General features: G+C 37.6%; 1 protein-coding gene across 4 annotated transcripts in view; it reads right to left on the bottom strand.

Annotated features, from left to right (window-relative positions):
• The window catches only part of p130CAS (Serine_rich_CAS and FAT-like_CAS_C domain-containing protein p130CAS), a 110,091-nt gene that overhangs the window by 40,621 nt on the left and 50,558 nt on the right, over positions 1-18,912 (bottom strand). The window contains exon 2 of one of the 4 annotated variants that reach the window (XM_069502921.1): positions 3,090-3,159. The exons of 2 other annotated variants lie outside the window; for them this stretch is intronic. In XM_069502921.1, coding sequence (XP_069359022.1) covers positions 3,090-3,159 — 70 coding nt within the window. The remainder of the gene's footprint in view (positions 1-3,089; positions 3,160-18,912) is intronic. One more of the 4 variants, XM_069502922.1, reaches the window with a different exon arrangement.

Below are 18,912 nucleotides of genomic sequence, written 5' to 3' on the forward strand. Positions count from 1 at the left end.
TCTCCTACTGCGCAAAGCGAAGGTTAACTGATAAACCAATAGCGCGATAGCACAGTGTAAAAACAGGTTCAAAGTTAATTTATTGAATGACAAAATTCCAATGCGCATACCTATACTATAATAACTTCCTTGTATTCTCCTACTGCGCGAAGCGAAAAGTTGACTGATGAACCAATAGCGCGATAGCACAGTGTATAAACATGTTCAAAGTAAATTTATTGAATACAAAATTCACGACTGGTGAACTTACACCAGTCAGATTGAGTACATTTTGCGGGGCAGTGCTACTCTAATAATAACAACTCTCTGGAGACAAATGATGGCGTGTTCAGGCCGATTGTGATTACGAAAAGAAATCAAAACATCCTTTCCTCCATTCTTTTCGACTGTAAATATAAAACGTAAAATCACAATATAGACTAATGCGTTCCTTTGCCTTGAAACTTTTTTCATCAATCAATTTTTAAGGATTCGTCGTCCAAATGAAAAAAATGTAACCTTTATACTTATAGGATAACTCGTGTCTGTAACAACCAATTTGTTCCAAATCTACTGTAGGTACGGATACATTTCAATTTTCTTATTTGCCCCCTAAAACTACCCTCATATTCAAAAATCGTTAATTAAGTATAATATAAAGTATTTACGTTACACGTCTGTGTTTGGGTTACAGAAATTCATACAAGTATAGCCAACTTAACCAGCCCAGTAGATTTGGAGCAAATTGGCTGTGTCATGCGGACAGACAGACAAACACACGAGTGATCCTATAAAGGTACCGATTTTTCGTTCGGAGGCACGGAACCCTAAAAAACTATTTATAAAATCTTTCCAAAAATATTTTAAAAAAATATTTGTCAAATCATGCTGTTATCAGAATACAGCATCAAGAAATCCAATAGGCACGCATTGAACAGCCATTGAGAACGAGCAATCGAATTTCCTGAGGGTCAAATCCCATTAGCTCGCTGTCCGCACTTCGCACCCCATCGCATCGCTTCATCACATTTAGAACGTATAGTGCAGTGTATTATACCTATACAGATTCTATCACACTGCCAGAAGAGCAATTTGGGCTTCCTATATTGGGTATCGTAGTTCACTATTATTGAATTAAATGTATTGAACGGCTATTCCGTACAAAAATCGTGTTCGACAACGCTGTCAACCTAAAAATTACAATGGCCAGCAAGTTATTATCAAAGAATATAAGTTGCAAGGTACATCAAAGAAACTTTGTTTGAAAAGCCCAGTCTAGTGCATATCTACACTTAAAAAACGTTTTCTTCTCACTCGCTCGGAAAGGATTCCTTTGCCCTTTGAAATCTGCGTGGAAAGTGGTGATTTTGCTCGCTAGCGTACAAAGTACTAGCAAAAAGCAAAAAAAAATCTATAAATGTATATTATTCGGTGGGAGCGATTCTTTGATGAATACGTCTACCTACCTATTTGGTCTGGTGCACTATTGTCTAACTCAATGTACCTACCATACATTAGCTTACTTATTATTCGTGTCAACTGCTAAATGCCTAGTTTCACAAATTGAAGGCTTTGACCTGGTTTAATTAGTTATCACGACCGTGGCACTCAAACCGAGTCGAAACCAATAAATAATTAGAGGCAGAAACTGCCATCTCAGGTGAGCATTAATATGCCCTGAGCGTATCGGAGAAATTACAGATATGCTCAGAATATCTTCTCGAATAGACATTTACCTACTTATTGACCGTATAGTTATGCAGAAAATGACAATGTCTCATATGAGATACGTATAACTCCTCTAAATATTTTCCATTCAATATTAGAACAATTAACGAGCTAAAAATTAATAGTTTTAAGCAGAATATAGACTAAACAAAAATATTTTTACGATTATTAAACTATTTATTACTAAATGATCCGTGACTTCGTTCTCGCGGATTTAGGTTTTTAAAAATCCCGTCGAAGATTTGGGATCAAAAGTAGCCTATGTCTTCCCTGGGATGCAAGCTATGTACCAAATTTAGTCAGTGATGGGCCATGATAAGCTAGCAGACAGACCGATAGACACACTTTCCGATTTATGATATTAGTACCTAGATGCATTATTATAAAAACTAGATTGAAAAACTGCGGCCAATTTGTAAGATATCAATAAAATTCATATCACATTAAATATTCTATATTGAACTGAATTGCAGAGGAGTGTACGGTTTCAATCGTTAGGCTACCACTCCAATTGCGATGCACCCTCCTGACTGTTTGCCTAATGGTTTGCCTGCTTTTGACATATAGCGGAAAATTCCTCCACTTCATTTATACATATTATATGTACAGTACGCGGTCGAAAGTAATGTACACCGACCTTTAGAAGAAGATAGCAGATTTGTAGAGCGTTGTCCCTGTCGTTGAGACCGACAACACGTCATATAGGTATGAGTGACAGAGACAACGCTCTACAACGTCAAAATGTCATTCTAAAGGGCGATGTCCATTACTTTCGGCCGCGTACTGTATTTTATTTCCTAAGGGAATAAAGTACCTATCTACACCTCTCTCGGTCTTCATTAAGAGAGTCAGTGTTAGGACGACCGGTATGGGTTATGGATGCGTCTTCTTGGACGCTATTAAAGGGTAGCCTTGCGAGGTATTGTTTGGTGTGGCAATACGGCCAGGCCTATGGATTTGGATGTGCCTTGACCGGGACGACTTTAAAGGGTGCAGGCTGCAACCTTGCTACGCCTAGCCTTGCATTTGTTGACGTAGAAGTACGCCCGGTATGGAATATACATGTGCGCCTTCTTGAACGAGACGACTCCTATAAAGGGTGTACTTAGCGTCGTACTCGTGAGGCATTGCTATTTGCTTGGTATGGCAGTAGGACTAGTATGGATATGCCTTGTCGGCCTGAATTATTTATATAGATGCACTTTGACCGAGACGATTCTACCAAGGAGTGCACCCTCCGAAACATTGCTTTGCGTGGCAGTAGGTAAGGCCGGTATGGAAAAACAAAAGCGCATCCCTCGATCGAAGTAGCAATAGGTATGCACTAGGCAGCAACACAACGTATCCTTTAATTTCAAAGTATGTAAAAATTTTATACATACCCGTTTGAAGCTTAGCTGGGATAGCTCAGCTTTAATTTTCCATTCTGTATGTAGTGTACCTTGGTCATACCTGCAAATAAAATAAGCCCTATTATTTCGGAGGTTTGGTATTTATACAGGCAAAACCGCAAGTGGAAAACCGCCATAAAACTGAGCTAATCGACTTATTCATGTGTAAATAAAGCTTAAAAATCACTTCGTCGCTTGCTCTCGCAGATCCCTCTTTTTAAATGGTTGTGGGGTGAAAGTCGATTAGGTACTTTAACTTTGATATAATATCTACACATGCTTATGTATTTGATCTTACTTTTATGTTCATCAATACATTGAAATATACTTAAGTACCTATTTATATTTCAATGCAGTAGGTAGGTATATAATAATGGAGTACGAGACGAAATAAATGGACAGTATAAAATAATATTGTAGAAAGTAGGAATTTGTGAAATATAAACTATTATGTATAGTAATGGTTTGCTTTATTTCTTACACAAATACTTTATCCAAATGTACAAAAAAGTTATTTTCATTTAAACCCACTAAATCCGATAAAAAAGAGAGAGGAGATTTTAAGTTGACTTATCCTTTAAATTATGGTATCAGATTATGGTAAGCAGAAGATTGATATTACATCTTTACCTATATTTTCCCCCAATTTAAGACTTGTTTACCCCCAATAACAATATTCTCTATCGTAAACACACCTAACGATCAGTGACCACGAAACGAGTGCAATTAAGATATCAAAATATATACTAGCAATAAATATCAAAAGACCCTCCCAGAAGCATTCCTATTACACTTGGATGAAAAAAGTATTAAAGACTAGCTTTTTCCTGCGACTTCATAGTCCGTTCCCATGATACATAGTTAAAACCTATAACAGTCAGGGATAATGTACCTAACTATCTGTGAAAGATTTTTCAGAATTGAATAATAAGTTCCGGGGATTAACCCCTTCCTACAAACTGCTCGGCTACTATAAATTTTTGCCGACGTAGCACTTACTCCAACCTATTTATTTATAGCGGACTACCAGAAATTGGCATCTGAGAGTTTGCTAAAACTCTATCTAAAAGTTGAGCTTCACAAATTGAGGTTAAGCAATATGAACTTTACAGAAAAACTTCTTCAATCCAGGCCGAGCAAAATAACAAAGTTTATCTAGAAAATGTTATGATAATATAGAAAGCTCTGAATATTTCAAACTTCTCTTCGTTTCATTCAGCATGACCTTTTCCCAAATTCGTATAACATTAAAATAATGTTTATTTTCACTTAGTTCGGATCGTTGAGTTATTAGGTATGTAAGTAGTCCAGTGGCGTACACAGGGATTGAACCTAGGGTAAGCATTAGTTAGCTAACTACATATTTAATGACAGGTCATCATGAAAAATGAGCACATAGCCATTTCAACTAGGTAAGCAGTGCTTTTATGCCTCTATGACTTGCACGCCACTAGTGAGTACTATTATGTATTGAACGGTTCGGATAAATCTATTATTTGAGAGAATTTACTTAATTATGTTTTGTTTCAATCAAACAGTCGGACCAATTTGTATAGTTTTAAGAATGTTAAGAGCTACTTAGTCGTAAATCGTAATATAACTGGAGGTTATCGTTACATACATTCACCATGAAAACCTTTCAATTGGGTAATAATTAGCTAAACTACTACTAAACTCTGAATTCATTTGTTTGAAATATAGAACAAAGGTGTCATAATTTTCAACAATTCGTAATTATCCTGGGGAGGAGATAGGTAGAGGAGGTGGTATAAATTCATTAATTAGACAAAATAGAATATTTGCTAGTTGCTTGATAATTAAGGCAAGTAGGTACTAATAATTACATTCCTTTAGAATATTCTAATGTGGTATAATTACCAAGCTGGTTCGTATGTAAATGTTATGCTAAATGTTTAAAGTAGAACTATACACAAATGATAAAGATTCATTCATACTATCCTCTGAGTAATCTCCCTCTACTAATCTCAAAACATTTCATCTAAATATTTTCAAAACCCAGCTAGGTACATTACTGGTAAATTAGGTATTCGAGTTAATTAGAACCTTCTTAATTACATACGTTAACCCGGGTTTATATAGGACCTGTTTGAACTATACAAATGTACAATAACCTTGTCAGCTAAAGATTAATAAACTCCACTCTCCATGGTACAGCAGGAAAGTCCGAAAATGACGAATAAGGGCGGTTTCAGACTAGCGTATTATACGCGCATATAAGCTCGTTTTTGGAAGCGCATGTAGGCGCGTATAGGCGAGCCTTTTGGCACACGCTCAACTCGTACGAGCGTTGACGGCGCTTCTAAGCTCGTATATAAGCGCGAGCCGCGAGAGACACTTCCCCGCAACACCACCGCGGTTCGAGCGAACACGCCGAAATATGCCCGTATAGGGCGTATACGCGCGTCCGGTTTTTTGAAGCGCGTATGTAGCGCGCGTGTAAGCGCGTATGCTGAAACGACCGTATACGCGCAAAAAATTACGCTGGTCCGAAACCGCCCTTAACATAATATAATGCTGTGACAGATTTTTGTATGACAAACTTCTAGATAGAATTAGATTCATTTATTCATGTATCATTTACAGACATAAAAGACAGAGGTAGGACCAATAATAATAGAGTCTTGACTCCAGGCTTCTCTAGGCCTTAGGCTTATTTATTATTTAACTTAAGTACTAGATGATGCTCGCGTGGATTTAGATTTTTAAAAATCCCGCAGGAACTCTTTGAATATCCGGGACAAGAATTATTTTAAGTCCATTTCCAGGATGCAACCTATCTCTATGCCAAGTACTTATGCCCGCAACTTCGTCCACGTGACTTAAGGTCCTTTAAAAATCCCTTGTGATAAAACTCTTTGATTTTCCGGGATAAAACTAACTTATGTGCTTACCCAGGGTTTAAGCTATTTCTGTACCAAATTTTGTCAAAATCGGTTAAACGGGCGTGAAAAGCTAGCAGACAAACAGACACTCTTTCCCATTTATACCTGACTAGCTTATGCTCGCGACTTCGTCCGCGTGGACTACACAAAATTGCAAACCCCTATTTCACCCCCTTAGGGGTTGAATTTTCAAAACTCCTTTCTTAGCTGATGCCTACGTCATAATAGTATGCTAAAAAGTTTCAGCCCGATCCGTCCAGTAGTTTGAGCTGTGCGTTGATAGATCAGTCACCTTTTCCTTTAATATATTTAGATACATAATTAGTATGGATCTAGTGTAAACGCAGCTTATAATATTAACTATTCAGATGCCATTCAACAAATCGCACTTGCTAAAGCAATACCACAGGTAAATACTAAGCAGTGTCTTGTTATTGGCTCAGTCGCGACTCTCGACATGAATGGACAATAAAGTGCATAAAATATATCACCATTCGCCTTCGCCATTCTAATAAACAAGACGAATGTCTGCGACGTGATCTACTTTTAACCGACTTCCAAAAAGGAGGTGGTTCTCAATTCAGTCCGTTTTTTTAAACATTACCAGAAGATGTCTGCGAATGCGTCCGCCTGTAATTTTTTTGTAAATCCTGTTGGATAAAATCAAAATTATTTATTACTATATTTATTTATTGGCCTCATTTTGAAGTTTTAGAGATTTAGTATTTTTCAAACTTGCAATGTTTAGCGCGCAAAACTCCGAAACTTTCCTTGACCTCTAGCGTCAGTCAGATGCAGTTTTATTTGCAATATATCGTGAAATTCACAAAATATAAGTCTTTTTATTATTTTTTTCGCGTTTTTTGTGGTAGGTATCATATCACTGATCATCAGTACTATCATATCATATGTCTTCGTTTTTGCCAGCGTTCTGGTACAACCTGTACATGGGCAATTTTATGCTCTATCATTCATACATCATATCACTAATGGACGCATATGTTAGGCCTACATAGAATTAGGAGCATCTAAATTCGGAACGATGTCGTAGTCACCTAATAAATACGTTCAATTAATACAATCACGAACACTTGCTATAGGCATACGTCACATGCACGTTAAGCTCCCCGTGTCTAACCGGAGCACGTTTACGACTGATGACAGCCTCCTCTCCTACCCCCCTGCTATGTGTAGGTACGGCAGATGCTATAAATGGCTGTCATTGTCAAACATCGATAAGGACATAATATTATGTACAAAAGAACAGACATACAAAATTGCAGTTATTTTTTGTGCCATTTATAGGTAAAATCGGTAAATTCATTACTTCCGAGACATTACGGCAGTCTTCGATTGATTGCAAACTATTAGTACCTATTACTTGTTTATAACAGACTTCTCTTCTCTTCGATAGGTAGTAACTACTTTACAAATTATTCTCGCTAGAACAAATAGTATTTGGTAGACACAAGACATCAAAATGAAATAAAACTCCAACTTTTAACTTTTTAAAAGTATAACAAAAAAAAAAAAAAAAACTTTTAACCTCAATTCCAACATCATAATTAAATGAGCTCTCCACATCCACGAGTTCTACCGTTAAAATTAAAAATAATTTTGCTTCTAACAATAATAATATTTGCCATGCCAGCACATATTTAATTCAAATTAGTACAAGCATATTTCAGTGTTGTTTCCAGAATGAAAACGAGGTGTTTTGTTTAAAACTTGGCATCCAAAAAATATTTTATCCCGTGGACAGACCTTTTATCTAGTACGTATACCAAAGCGTCTAGCTGTGCGTAGCTTCTATTCAGTAATACTATCCACTCTGTGGTACAGCTGTAATTTTTTTAAACCTATTAAATGCTTAATAAGTCAGTGAAAATGCTGTGAAAACATGTTTTACAGCATTTTCACTCCCTAACATGGCAAAGGTATTATATAGGTAGGTTGCCATGCCATGTTAGGGAGTGGTACATCCTTTACCTATGTGTATTTCGTTCAAATTGTTTTGCCTAAGACCTAAGGCAGGCATCTGCTCTTCGAACAAGCTTCATATAAGAAGGTATGAAGCATACAAATGTTACTTCTATACACAGATGAATTTTCTTGCAAGGATTAAAAAGCATCGACGAGGGATAGTACGCGACAGGTTGAGATGGCAATCGGGGTGGGGACGCCCCGCACACCCGCACAGCCCCAGCGCAAACGCCAGCGCATGATAGCGCGGTTGACGTGCGGGTGTGGGGGGCGTCCACCCGCCTCATACGCCGATTGCTATCTCGACCTTTCGCGAACTATAGGTACCCGTACGAGATCCTCATTAGTTCTTCGGCAAATATACTCGCAGTAGATAGCAGAGCCATCAGTTTTGTCTCGCAATGACTGTTGATTTCTATAATAACGGCAATACAGATATAACCGTAGGTACTAGGTACGGTTTCAATAGAGTGATATTCGAATTTTCTGTTGAACGTGGTGATGATTAGCGTAAACGTTTTCTAAAGGAACGCGATCAATACATTCCCCGTACGAAGCTGTGTATATCAAAGTGAATGGAAACAGTTAATTACCGTTTCGTCTGCTTACTTAGGTGGTGATATGTGAATTACCCTCTGATTAGGTTTCGTTTTATTGGGAGTCACTAGGACATTTACTGCTTGACCGTAAATGTCCCAAAAACACAAGATATTAAAAACCAGCCAAGTGCTAGTCAGACTCGCGCACCGAGGGTTCCGTACTACAGTCGTATTTTCCACACATTTCAATTTTTTTTCTTGTGATGTAGGTACCTAACCACAAATTAAGGGTAGGTAATTAATTTTCCCTTTACTTATGCTATTGGACCAACCTACCTGCCTTTTATGGTTCTAGGTTAACGGGAAGATGTTTATGTTATGTTTTTGTTCCTTTCTGGCGCTTCCTCTAAAGACTAAAGGCGTGGATCCCCTTACAAAATGTCAGATTAGAAATGAAAAAAAATTAAGGCGTGGATCGATTTTATTTACATTTAATATGCTCAATCAGCCAACAGTCGGTGAAATGATAACATACATTAATATATAAACAACCAAACATACACCCAAACATAAACGTACAACCAGATATACCTAAGTCGTTTTAGAAGATAAGTAACATAATTTATTTTCTCTCTTCATACGCCATTAGTTTTTCCCCATTTGCTCAACTCAAACTAAGAGTTAAAAAACTAAGTGCTTATAAGCAAACTTTAAAAACCCTTAGTAAATAAATGTGAAATAAAATCTAGAGCTTTTGAAGTATGCCTACGCTAAAGAAAGTCAATCAAACGCTTTCAAAGCCCGGCTCGACGCGACATTGCAGCAATGCCAAATGCATTGATATTTTGAAGGGTTGTTCAATTATAACACATCGTTACACACTAGACTAGCGCAGGATTAATTAGCATACACTGTATCAAACACTTGTGAATTTGAGAGTTACCTTACACGAGCCACTACGAGACTTTTCTTCGCCGACTTTTATTAGATTTAAAAACGAAATTTTTAAATTTTATTTTTGTTCATATTCATTTTTAGAATTCAGTCTCCGAAGAGAAGAGAGATTGTCGTGATTTTATTTATATTTGTCATGGTTTGTTTAGTCTAATGAACGCGTATTTAATACTTAAACGGCATTTTGGCATGATTCTGTTTAGTGTGTAATCGGCTATTTATCAAAATCTAATAACTATTGTGTGGCATAAAAAAAATTGCCTTTGCCTTCTTTGCCTCTTGAAACAACGTCAGAAAAGAAAGACATATGTAGTCAGCTGATCGGAGTACAAGTAAGAGCAAGGAACCATAAGGAACCTACCTACTCGTATTTACTAAAATCTAGAGAGGAGACCACATCAGCATAATGGGCATGGTACTATCTTTTAATAATAGTACCTACCTAGGTACACTTTTATTTGTCTTGCTAGTAGCAATTTCTATTTTCTATTACAATGTTGCAACAGTCCATTGCTTTCCCGGCCTTCTACTTAAATAAATATTCTTATACTACCATTTACTTCAGTTAAAAATACAATTTTAGAACTACCTACATAAAATATCGATTTAAACGGCAACGATCGTACACTATGGCAAATAAAATACTCAGTATCAGTAGAATCTAGCTTCTGTGTCTCATACTTGTTTACTTTGTGGCATCCTAGTTAAGCTTTAAAAATAATTCCGCGTCTAGGGACTCCGGGTATTAAGGCGCCTCCAGGTGTCTCTTTTCTGATAGCTCTAGCAACATCCTTCAACGTTTTCAAGACTCTATCTCGTCTGCAGAAGGCTCATTTTGGGATGGATATATGAAAACAACATCGATTAGGCGTTGTTTACCGAGCGGATTTGTATCGGAGTTGTAATCTGGAGCTCAGCGTATCGCTGGTGGCGTGTTTCGTGTCTCTGAGATAGATATCGTCTTCTGAGTTATTGGATTCAGTTTACTTAGCTTTTGTAGTAAATAATGACGTTAATCGCTGGACTTCACATAAATAACATTAAGGTATAGGAGTAGATAGGTACTAATAGAAATAGTAATAGAACGATATTTTTTTATACTTTTAAAACTGTTTTTGTATCGTCACTGAACTTACCACTGTGGTTCGGAATGCCGAAATGAGTTTCTTGCTGGTTCTTCTCGGTAAGAGCCGGGAAACCAGCAAGAAACTCGGTCATTGCTGTTTTTAAATATTAATTGATAGCCTAAAAAGTCAACGCGGACGAACTAACAGACAAAAGCTACTTTTTAGGGTGCCAACGGGACACTATTACCTACTAAGACCCCGCTGTTCGTCCGTCCGTCTGTCTGTCAGTGGGCTGTATCTCGGGACCCGTAGTAGGTAGAGAGCTGAAATCACAGAATGTATATTTCTATTGCCGCTATAACAACAAATAATAAAATAAACATAAAAATAGACGCCATGAAATTTTTTTAAAAAAAATTAAGAAGTATTATTTCTTGTACGATGGTACGGCACCCTTCGTGTGCGAGTCCGACTCGCACTTGACCGATTTTTAATATTATAATGTGTAAGAGTAGGTACCTAAGTATAGTATTGAAGAGTACTGAACAAGTTTATGGCTACGAATTCCTGTTTGATAGAGTCATAGTTAAAGAAAAGAGCTTTCCTAAATCCTAGTCCTACTTAATGGTTCAAATTACTTTCTAACTAGATTTAGATAATAACCATATTCAAAAGTTAGCCGCCTTTCCTTTGACTTGCATATACCTAGCGAAAAGGTTGAGTGCTTAGAAAGCTATAGATGTTAGCACGGAGCGCGATGTTTCCTGCGCCGGCGCCGCGTATATTAACATTCTGCGAAGCGCTTGTTACGAGCTGTTAAATTATTAGGGCTGCTATTATTTATCATTATTTTATCACGGAGTCTTAGTGCAAAAAAAATAACGAGACATTTCACCGCGATTAATAGCCTCATCTGGTGACAGAAGCGCTGGCTTATTTTTTGCGCAACGGATCACCCTGGCTGTACAGCGCGGAACTGCGAAATGAAAAGTATTCTTGGAACCATTCCACGCGGGCATGATTTGTATAGTAATAAGATAGGGCTAGCTTTAAGTTTTATTGTAATATTTTGATTTAAAAAATAAATATATTATTAGGGCAGAATATATAATGAGAGCCTGGCTGATTCTCCTCAGTAGGCAAAACATTCCGAACGAGTGGAAGATTCACTTGACGGTTCGAAAACACTTTTGAATAAAAAAAAATCTATACAATGACGAACACTTTCTACAACCTATTCAAATTAAAATCCACAATTATTGTGCCTGTTTGTTCGTAGGACCTATTTGTTTTTTACATACACTACAACTGATTTCAACGAGGTTCTGATTAAATTCTGGGAGCAGACATGTTCTCATCATTGAATAATACCTAGTTATGTATGCACTGAGTTCTCAGGTTTTTAATAAACTATAACCGTAGATGTAGCCGCGGATAAAATATGGTAGGTAGGTACTTAATATTATGTGCTCAGAATCTAATGGCTTGGTAAAAGTACTAAGTACGGGATAAACCTACGCTCCAATCTAACCACTAAATTAGAACTGAATTCGAAAGCTAATAACTATCACAGCGATTACAGTCATGGAAAGCTAATAATTCTAAAATCAATAATATAGTAGATAAAACATTCCCAGTTCCAGTTCCAGACCCAATAAAAACCACAAACATGCCAATAAATTCAACCAACCAATAAATTTCTTATCTGCGAAATTCCGCGCGTTGAACCATTTTGATGGCATAATTTCGCTACGGTATGATCAGTGAATAATAATCGAAAATTACACGTGATGATGATGATGATAAATGATGACCGTGACTTCGTCCGCGAGGAAATTTCCTGGGATAAAAAGTAGTTTTTCTCTGCAATGTCTCCGGAATGCAAGCTTTTAAAGCTAAAAAAACCGGCCAAGTGCGTGGCGGGCCACGCGCAGTGTAGGGTTCACAATTCAATCACAAATACAATAAATACAATAAAACTATAATATACATTAATATGCAACTCATAATATCTACGTACAATAATTACCCTCGAAAAACAGATATAACTCCTTAACCTGTGAACCCTACTTAGCCATGATAAATTGATTATAGTATACACTACTACTATGAAGTTTTCAATCTCTAACAACCCTATTTTAAATAAACTAAGTACAATAATATATACTCTAAATGTATTCATAGATGCAACAGTTTGAATGGTAAATGCACAAAAAAAGATTCCGACGAATTGAGAACCTCCTCCTTTTTGAAGTCGGTTAAAAATAGTACTCGCTTATCAACGAGCGGATGGGTGCGTGCGTAAAAACAGATCAGGAAGTTGACATACTGACTTTCCATCCGGGTCAGCGCTGGTCGCCAGCCCTAGCGGAGACGCGACGACCGACGCATGCGCAAGGTCGCCGGGTGCGCCTCTATCGCCGACGGCGCCTATTGACCGTCTCAACCACAAGCAAACTGCACTCCTTTGTCTCACGACATAAGACAAACAATCCCAAAACAATCTCGCCTTGTCTAATGTTTGTTTAAGCAATTGCAATAAATCAGTATGTCGATGCTTCGCTTATAAGTTAGGTACGTCCTATTTTAGACATCTATAATAGGGACGTCCATGCATCAATGACGGTAGTATCTATTGCGTCAATAGATGCTATGCAAATATAATTAATCGATTATAAATTATGATTCCATTGTTTGAACTGTTTGCGAGTTTTTATAGCACCGATCGATGTTGGTAGAAACCACAGACATAGTATTGTACCTACGGTAGCAACCGTTGTCATTGGTACCGAGTTACTTGGTTTTACAAGAATGAATGAATTAATGAATGAATGAATGACTTATATATTCAATAAAATGCAGGTACAATAGGTACCTAAGTAAATGTTCAATACTGTTGGTCTGTGATTATTCTTGCCAGGTAGGTACTGCACAACTAAAGTAGGTACTTACTGTACAGGTGTTTTGTTGATAGTTGATCGTATGTGGCGAATCTCATTCGGTAATTTTTTTGTTGAACTTCCACTGCAGAAAATCAAACAATGCAAACGCATTTCCATACAAGAATTTTCAACATGTTTTTATGTAATTAAAAGTTTCGTCAGTGTAAACTCACGGTGGTTAGCAACATTGACAAAACATTTTTCGAGCAAACAGAGCACATAAATTATGTAGAGTTTGCCTTCCGCTTCTACGTTATCTATCCAATAATTTAGTGTTAGGGGATACCTATAAGCACAGCCTATAAGATACACAAATAAAAAGATTAGTTACCTATACAAATCACGTAAGTAATCAATCTTCTTGATAATTTTAAAGATACCTCAACTAAACGTAACCTTGAGAGATTATGATAAAATCGATTTTATTTGCGACGTTAGTAATATTCCGTAGAATTACTTATCTATAGTACGTGACAGGTCGAGAGGCCAATCGAGGTGGGGGACGCCCTCGCACACCTGCACAGCCCCCGTGCTAACCCAGTGCGGGCGATCGTGGCAGACGTGCGGGCGTGCGAGGCGTCCCCCCCGCCTCATACCCCGGTTGCCATCTCGATCTGTCGTATACTAAGTATACCTATTTAATATTTTGCAATATGATACGTGTCTAAGCACAAGTGCGATGATTATACCTATTTCCATTCAATACGAATACCAATTCTACTGGAAATATCTGATATTCCAATAGGTAAGTACATGTAGATATAATACAGGTCGAGGTGGCAATCAGGATATGAGGCAGGAGGACGCCCCGCACACCCGCACGTCACTCGCGCTCGCCCGCACCGGGGTAGCGCGGGGGATGTGCGGGTGTGCCGCGCGTTCTCTCCCCGATTGCTATCTCGACCTGTCGCGTACTATACCTACCTCCTTTAAATGCATTGACAATGAACTATGCAAAGCAAACAATAAAGAGCGTGTATTCCCAAGACGGAAATCATTATTATCAAAATCAATACTAATCATTATAGTAATCAACATCGTCAAGGAATGTAAGGAACTACGTGTTTGCTACACATAAATAAATTTAAAACTCAAGAACTTTATTTTGATTGTGATTTTATTAACTTTGTGAACAGAAAAGCAAGGAAAAGAAAGGCTTTGAAATTATTATCGGCTGAAAATTCTTTCCTTGCAGCTACATTTCAACTACAAATTAAAACAAGAGTTCCCACTAAAAAACCCAAAAGATAGATTTCAGCCTCCGTGCTATTGCAGTTCCCAACAAATACGTAAGGTAAGGTCTAGTGTATTTATTAAATTTTGTTCAGAGTTCAGAGACTGACGTAGTGGTTTCGTTAGAACTCCGTGACAGCACCAGGTACTTCCGAACAAGCAACAAGCTTGTTCTTCTTCTTCCTTACCTTATCCCACGCTACGTGGGGTCGACACAACATGTCTTCTTCCACTCACTTCTGTCATTCGTCAACGTATTATCCACCCCTTTTTCACACATATCCTCCTTCACGCAATTCATCCACCTTTTCATTGGTCGTCCTCTCCTCTATATTTCCTTCCACATGATACTTAACATTCTTCTAGTGACATGGCTTTAAGCAACGGTCTATATTTTAAGAACACGCTTCCTATTTGGTGATAAACGTTCTTCATAACCCCAACGGTTTTTTACTTGTATTTGGTCTATGATGTGGTCTGTCGCTGGTGTACCAACCCGAAATGTCCTGCCCTCCCACAGACAACGGACATACTATTTTAAACAAATGCGCGTGTGAAAGCATTATCCTTATATACCCTTGTTTTAATATCTAACATGACCTAATGTTTATTCTGGTGGAGTGTCCCACAGCCGGCCGCAGTACAAGGTACCTATTGTAGCGCATCGCTTGTAATCGTGTGATAAGACAACAAGTGTTCGCCGTATCTCATTACCGGGGCGTAGCACGTTGCTGCTCACATTCCTGCATGTTTTGTTGACTCGATAATTTGTGCTAAGGCTAACGAGACCTATATGGTTACTTTACGTACCTACTTAATGTCAACCATGAGGCGCCATCGCGCATTTGTAAAATTCAAAAAAATATCGGTCAAATGCGAGTTGGATGCACAGATATCAACTACCTACTAATTTTTATGGCAGCCATTTAAAAAAAATACTTATTTGTTGTTATAACGGCAATAGAAATACACATTATATGAAATTTTCAACTCTTACAATATTCTTGAGATACAGCCCGCTGACAGACAGATGGACGGATGGACAGCGGATGCTTAGTAATAGGGTCCGTTGGCATCCTTCGCCGAATTTCATATCAAGTGACAAAACCTACGATGTGTTTGTACAATTTGAAAATCGATCCTATGGAAAATAAAAATATAAAAAAAGTGTCAACATTGAAACCCTCTCTTTTTTTAAATGCAAATTTTTACCAATAAATTGCTGTATTATATACTGCTGATTCCATAGTTTGATGTGTGGGCACCTAAGGGCCAAATTTACTATGGCCACCAGGCATTGTTGCCAACATGCAGACGAACATACCTACTGCACACTTACCAGTAAGTACCTACCACGTGAGATGCCAGTCTATCATTGGTATATCACTTGAAAACAGTGTTATCTAATACCTACCTACTCATCACATGATTACTAACGTGGCAATATCGCCATTGGCTTTTAAAGTTATTAACACTTGTATGTGATACTGTCGATAACTTTTCAATATCGTTTATCTTTGTAGGTACCTATTTCTTATCACCGCTAGCACAGAATCTATACCTACCTAATACTTACAAAGTAAAAATGTTATGTTTTTACTTTTTAGGTCATAGTCCAGCTGCAAAATATATATGTACTAAATGATCTCCGCGACTTCGTTCGCGTGGATTTAGGTTTTTTTTAATCTCATTAATTTTCCGAAAAAGTAGCCCATGTCCTTCCCCGGGATGTAAGCTAACTCTGTACCTAATTTAATCAAAATCGGTTAAACTGTTGGGCTGTGAAAAGCTAGCAGACAGACACACTTTCGCATTTATAATATTAGTATGAATTAATTACTAGATGATGCTCGCGTTACGTTTCAATAATTCCGTGGGAACTTTTAGAATAATTTGTTATTTATTTTCAGATTTTCAGTTTCTTCGATCATTCAATTACAATCCTTGTCTTCCATAAATTAGGACGCCACTTCACTTACATGATAGGTATCTAACTATTTATCTATAACTGCCATACCCCTACCAGGTTAGCCTGCATACATCTTAGATTACATCATCACTTACCACCAGGTGAGATTGCAGTAAAGGGCTAACTTGTATCTGAATAAAATAAAATAAAAACCCATTTCTATGCAAGAATGATATTCGCAGTTTCACAAGGCAGCTATGAGATAAAATATAAACATCAACAACGATAGGGACAGCTAGTGTAGTGAGTAATAAGCAGCATACTCCACTCTTTACAGTAGGTACAGCATTATTGCTTGACAAAGGACATGCCTTTGTCGTGCCACATCATGAACAACATCCATCGTCGACTCGCAATTAGCAAAGTGACAGAAATGTGATCTTTACCTACTCGGAATTGCTTATTTTGCTTATAATAGTCCCTCTTTCTTCGAAGATAGTTACCAGTTTCAAGTCTAAGTTCCGTAGTGTACCTAATTAAATATAGACTAGCTTATGCTATGCGACTTCGTTCGCGTGGACTGCACAAGTTTCAAACCCCTATTTTACCACCTTTTTGGGGTTGAATTTTCAAAAATACTTTCTTGGCGGATGCCTACGTCATAATAGCTATCTGCATGCCAAATTTCAGCCCGATCCATCCAGTAGTTTGAGCTGTGCGTTGATAGATCAGTCAGTCAGTCAGTCACCGTTTCCTTTTACATATCTAGATTATTTTTATTTTCGGAATCTATCGTTTTTTCCACATATTAAGTATTTTTTGAATAACGATCCTTGCAGGACTTCTTTGGATTTATTATTAAAACGAATCTAAACAATTGAACGTAATAATTACAGATCGAAAATATCATCTAAACCACCGAAACGAGGCAGGGTGCCCAGAGCGCTGGCAGCGTTACCTCGTTGAATGGCCAGACTAATATGCTGACCGAGGTAACTGCCAGCCCTTGTATTGTTTTTTACCAATAAAATAAGCTTCATCATAACATGAGGACATAATATTTCCAAGCCTCACGAGCCACGGTATGATAAAGCTCTGAGACCAGAGGCTCTCTTAGTTGCAACTTTTCAATACGTTTTAACCGTGTGCGTTTTGGCAAAATGGTATGGAAAAGGGAGATGTCAAACCATGACGCTTTTAGTCCCTTTTTCGTCTATTAAAATATTTCTGCACACAATTAAGTTCAAAGTTATACTGTGAGCTGTGCGTGTGTGTGTGTGTGCATCTCAGAATTCAGATTCAGTCTGCATATGATGTGAAAATGTGTGTGAAAAATGAAAACTTATACTCAATAAGTAAGACCTATTACTCAAAAGTGTTCTGAAGTCATCAATGTGGTTTGTACCGTTTGCACCGCATACTTACGCATACTTAGACATACGAAAAACTATTGGAAGTTGGAAGCTTACTTGTTAAAAACTATGAGTAACTGGTACTGGACCCTTACATAGTTAGCTAGCAAAGTGAAAGAATATGTACAAGTTTTTGCGCTACCATATTCATTAAATGCAATTACGCGATTCTCGTTCTCTTATATCCTGGCACGCGTCCAACTTTTAGTTTGTTCTACAATTCTTTGCCTTATAGGTAGGGTTGCCTTGAGTCATTGTTAACGGGAGTTCAGATCGCAAATCCTACATTTTTGCTCTTGTTATTTGAAGTTAGTGCCTAGAAAATGTACCTATGACTACTTCTTTGAAAAAATGACATTTGAGCAGGTGTTTGTGCTAGCTCGTAGAGTGGTGGAGAGAAAATAAAATACTTACTCACTGCCTGGTAAAAACTTATAATGTAAGATTAAGCAGATATAAAAAATAACCTACAGGCTACACCGCAAAATGTCCGTTTCATATAATGATAGCTGGAGTGAGAAGGGAGGAAAATTTGTTTAGGTAATTGCTCATTAAGTGCATAAGAAATTATTATCTTGGGTTGCAAACAATGTTATCAAATGCAAAATAAGGTTTCCAAAGTAACCTTCTCCGTCGGAAAGGTCAGTGGATTTATTTATATCTTATTCAAAACATTTTGTATGGGATTATGTTTTAACTAGCTTTTTGAGTAGCTCAAACTACTGAACGGATTGGGCTGAAATTTGGCATGCAGATAGCTATTATGACGCAGGCATACGCTAAGAAAGGATTTTTGAAAATTCATTCCCTAACGGGGTAAAATAGGGGTTTGAAATTTAAGTAGTCCACGCGGACGAAGTCGCGAGCATCAG

Source organism: Maniola hyperantus, chromosome 14 (genome assembly GCF_902806685.2).
Source record: "Maniola hyperantus chromosome 14, iAphHyp1.2, whole genome shotgun sequence".
Classification (NCBI taxonomy): domain Eukaryota; kingdom Metazoa; phylum Arthropoda; class Insecta; order Lepidoptera; family Nymphalidae; genus Maniola; species Maniola hyperantus.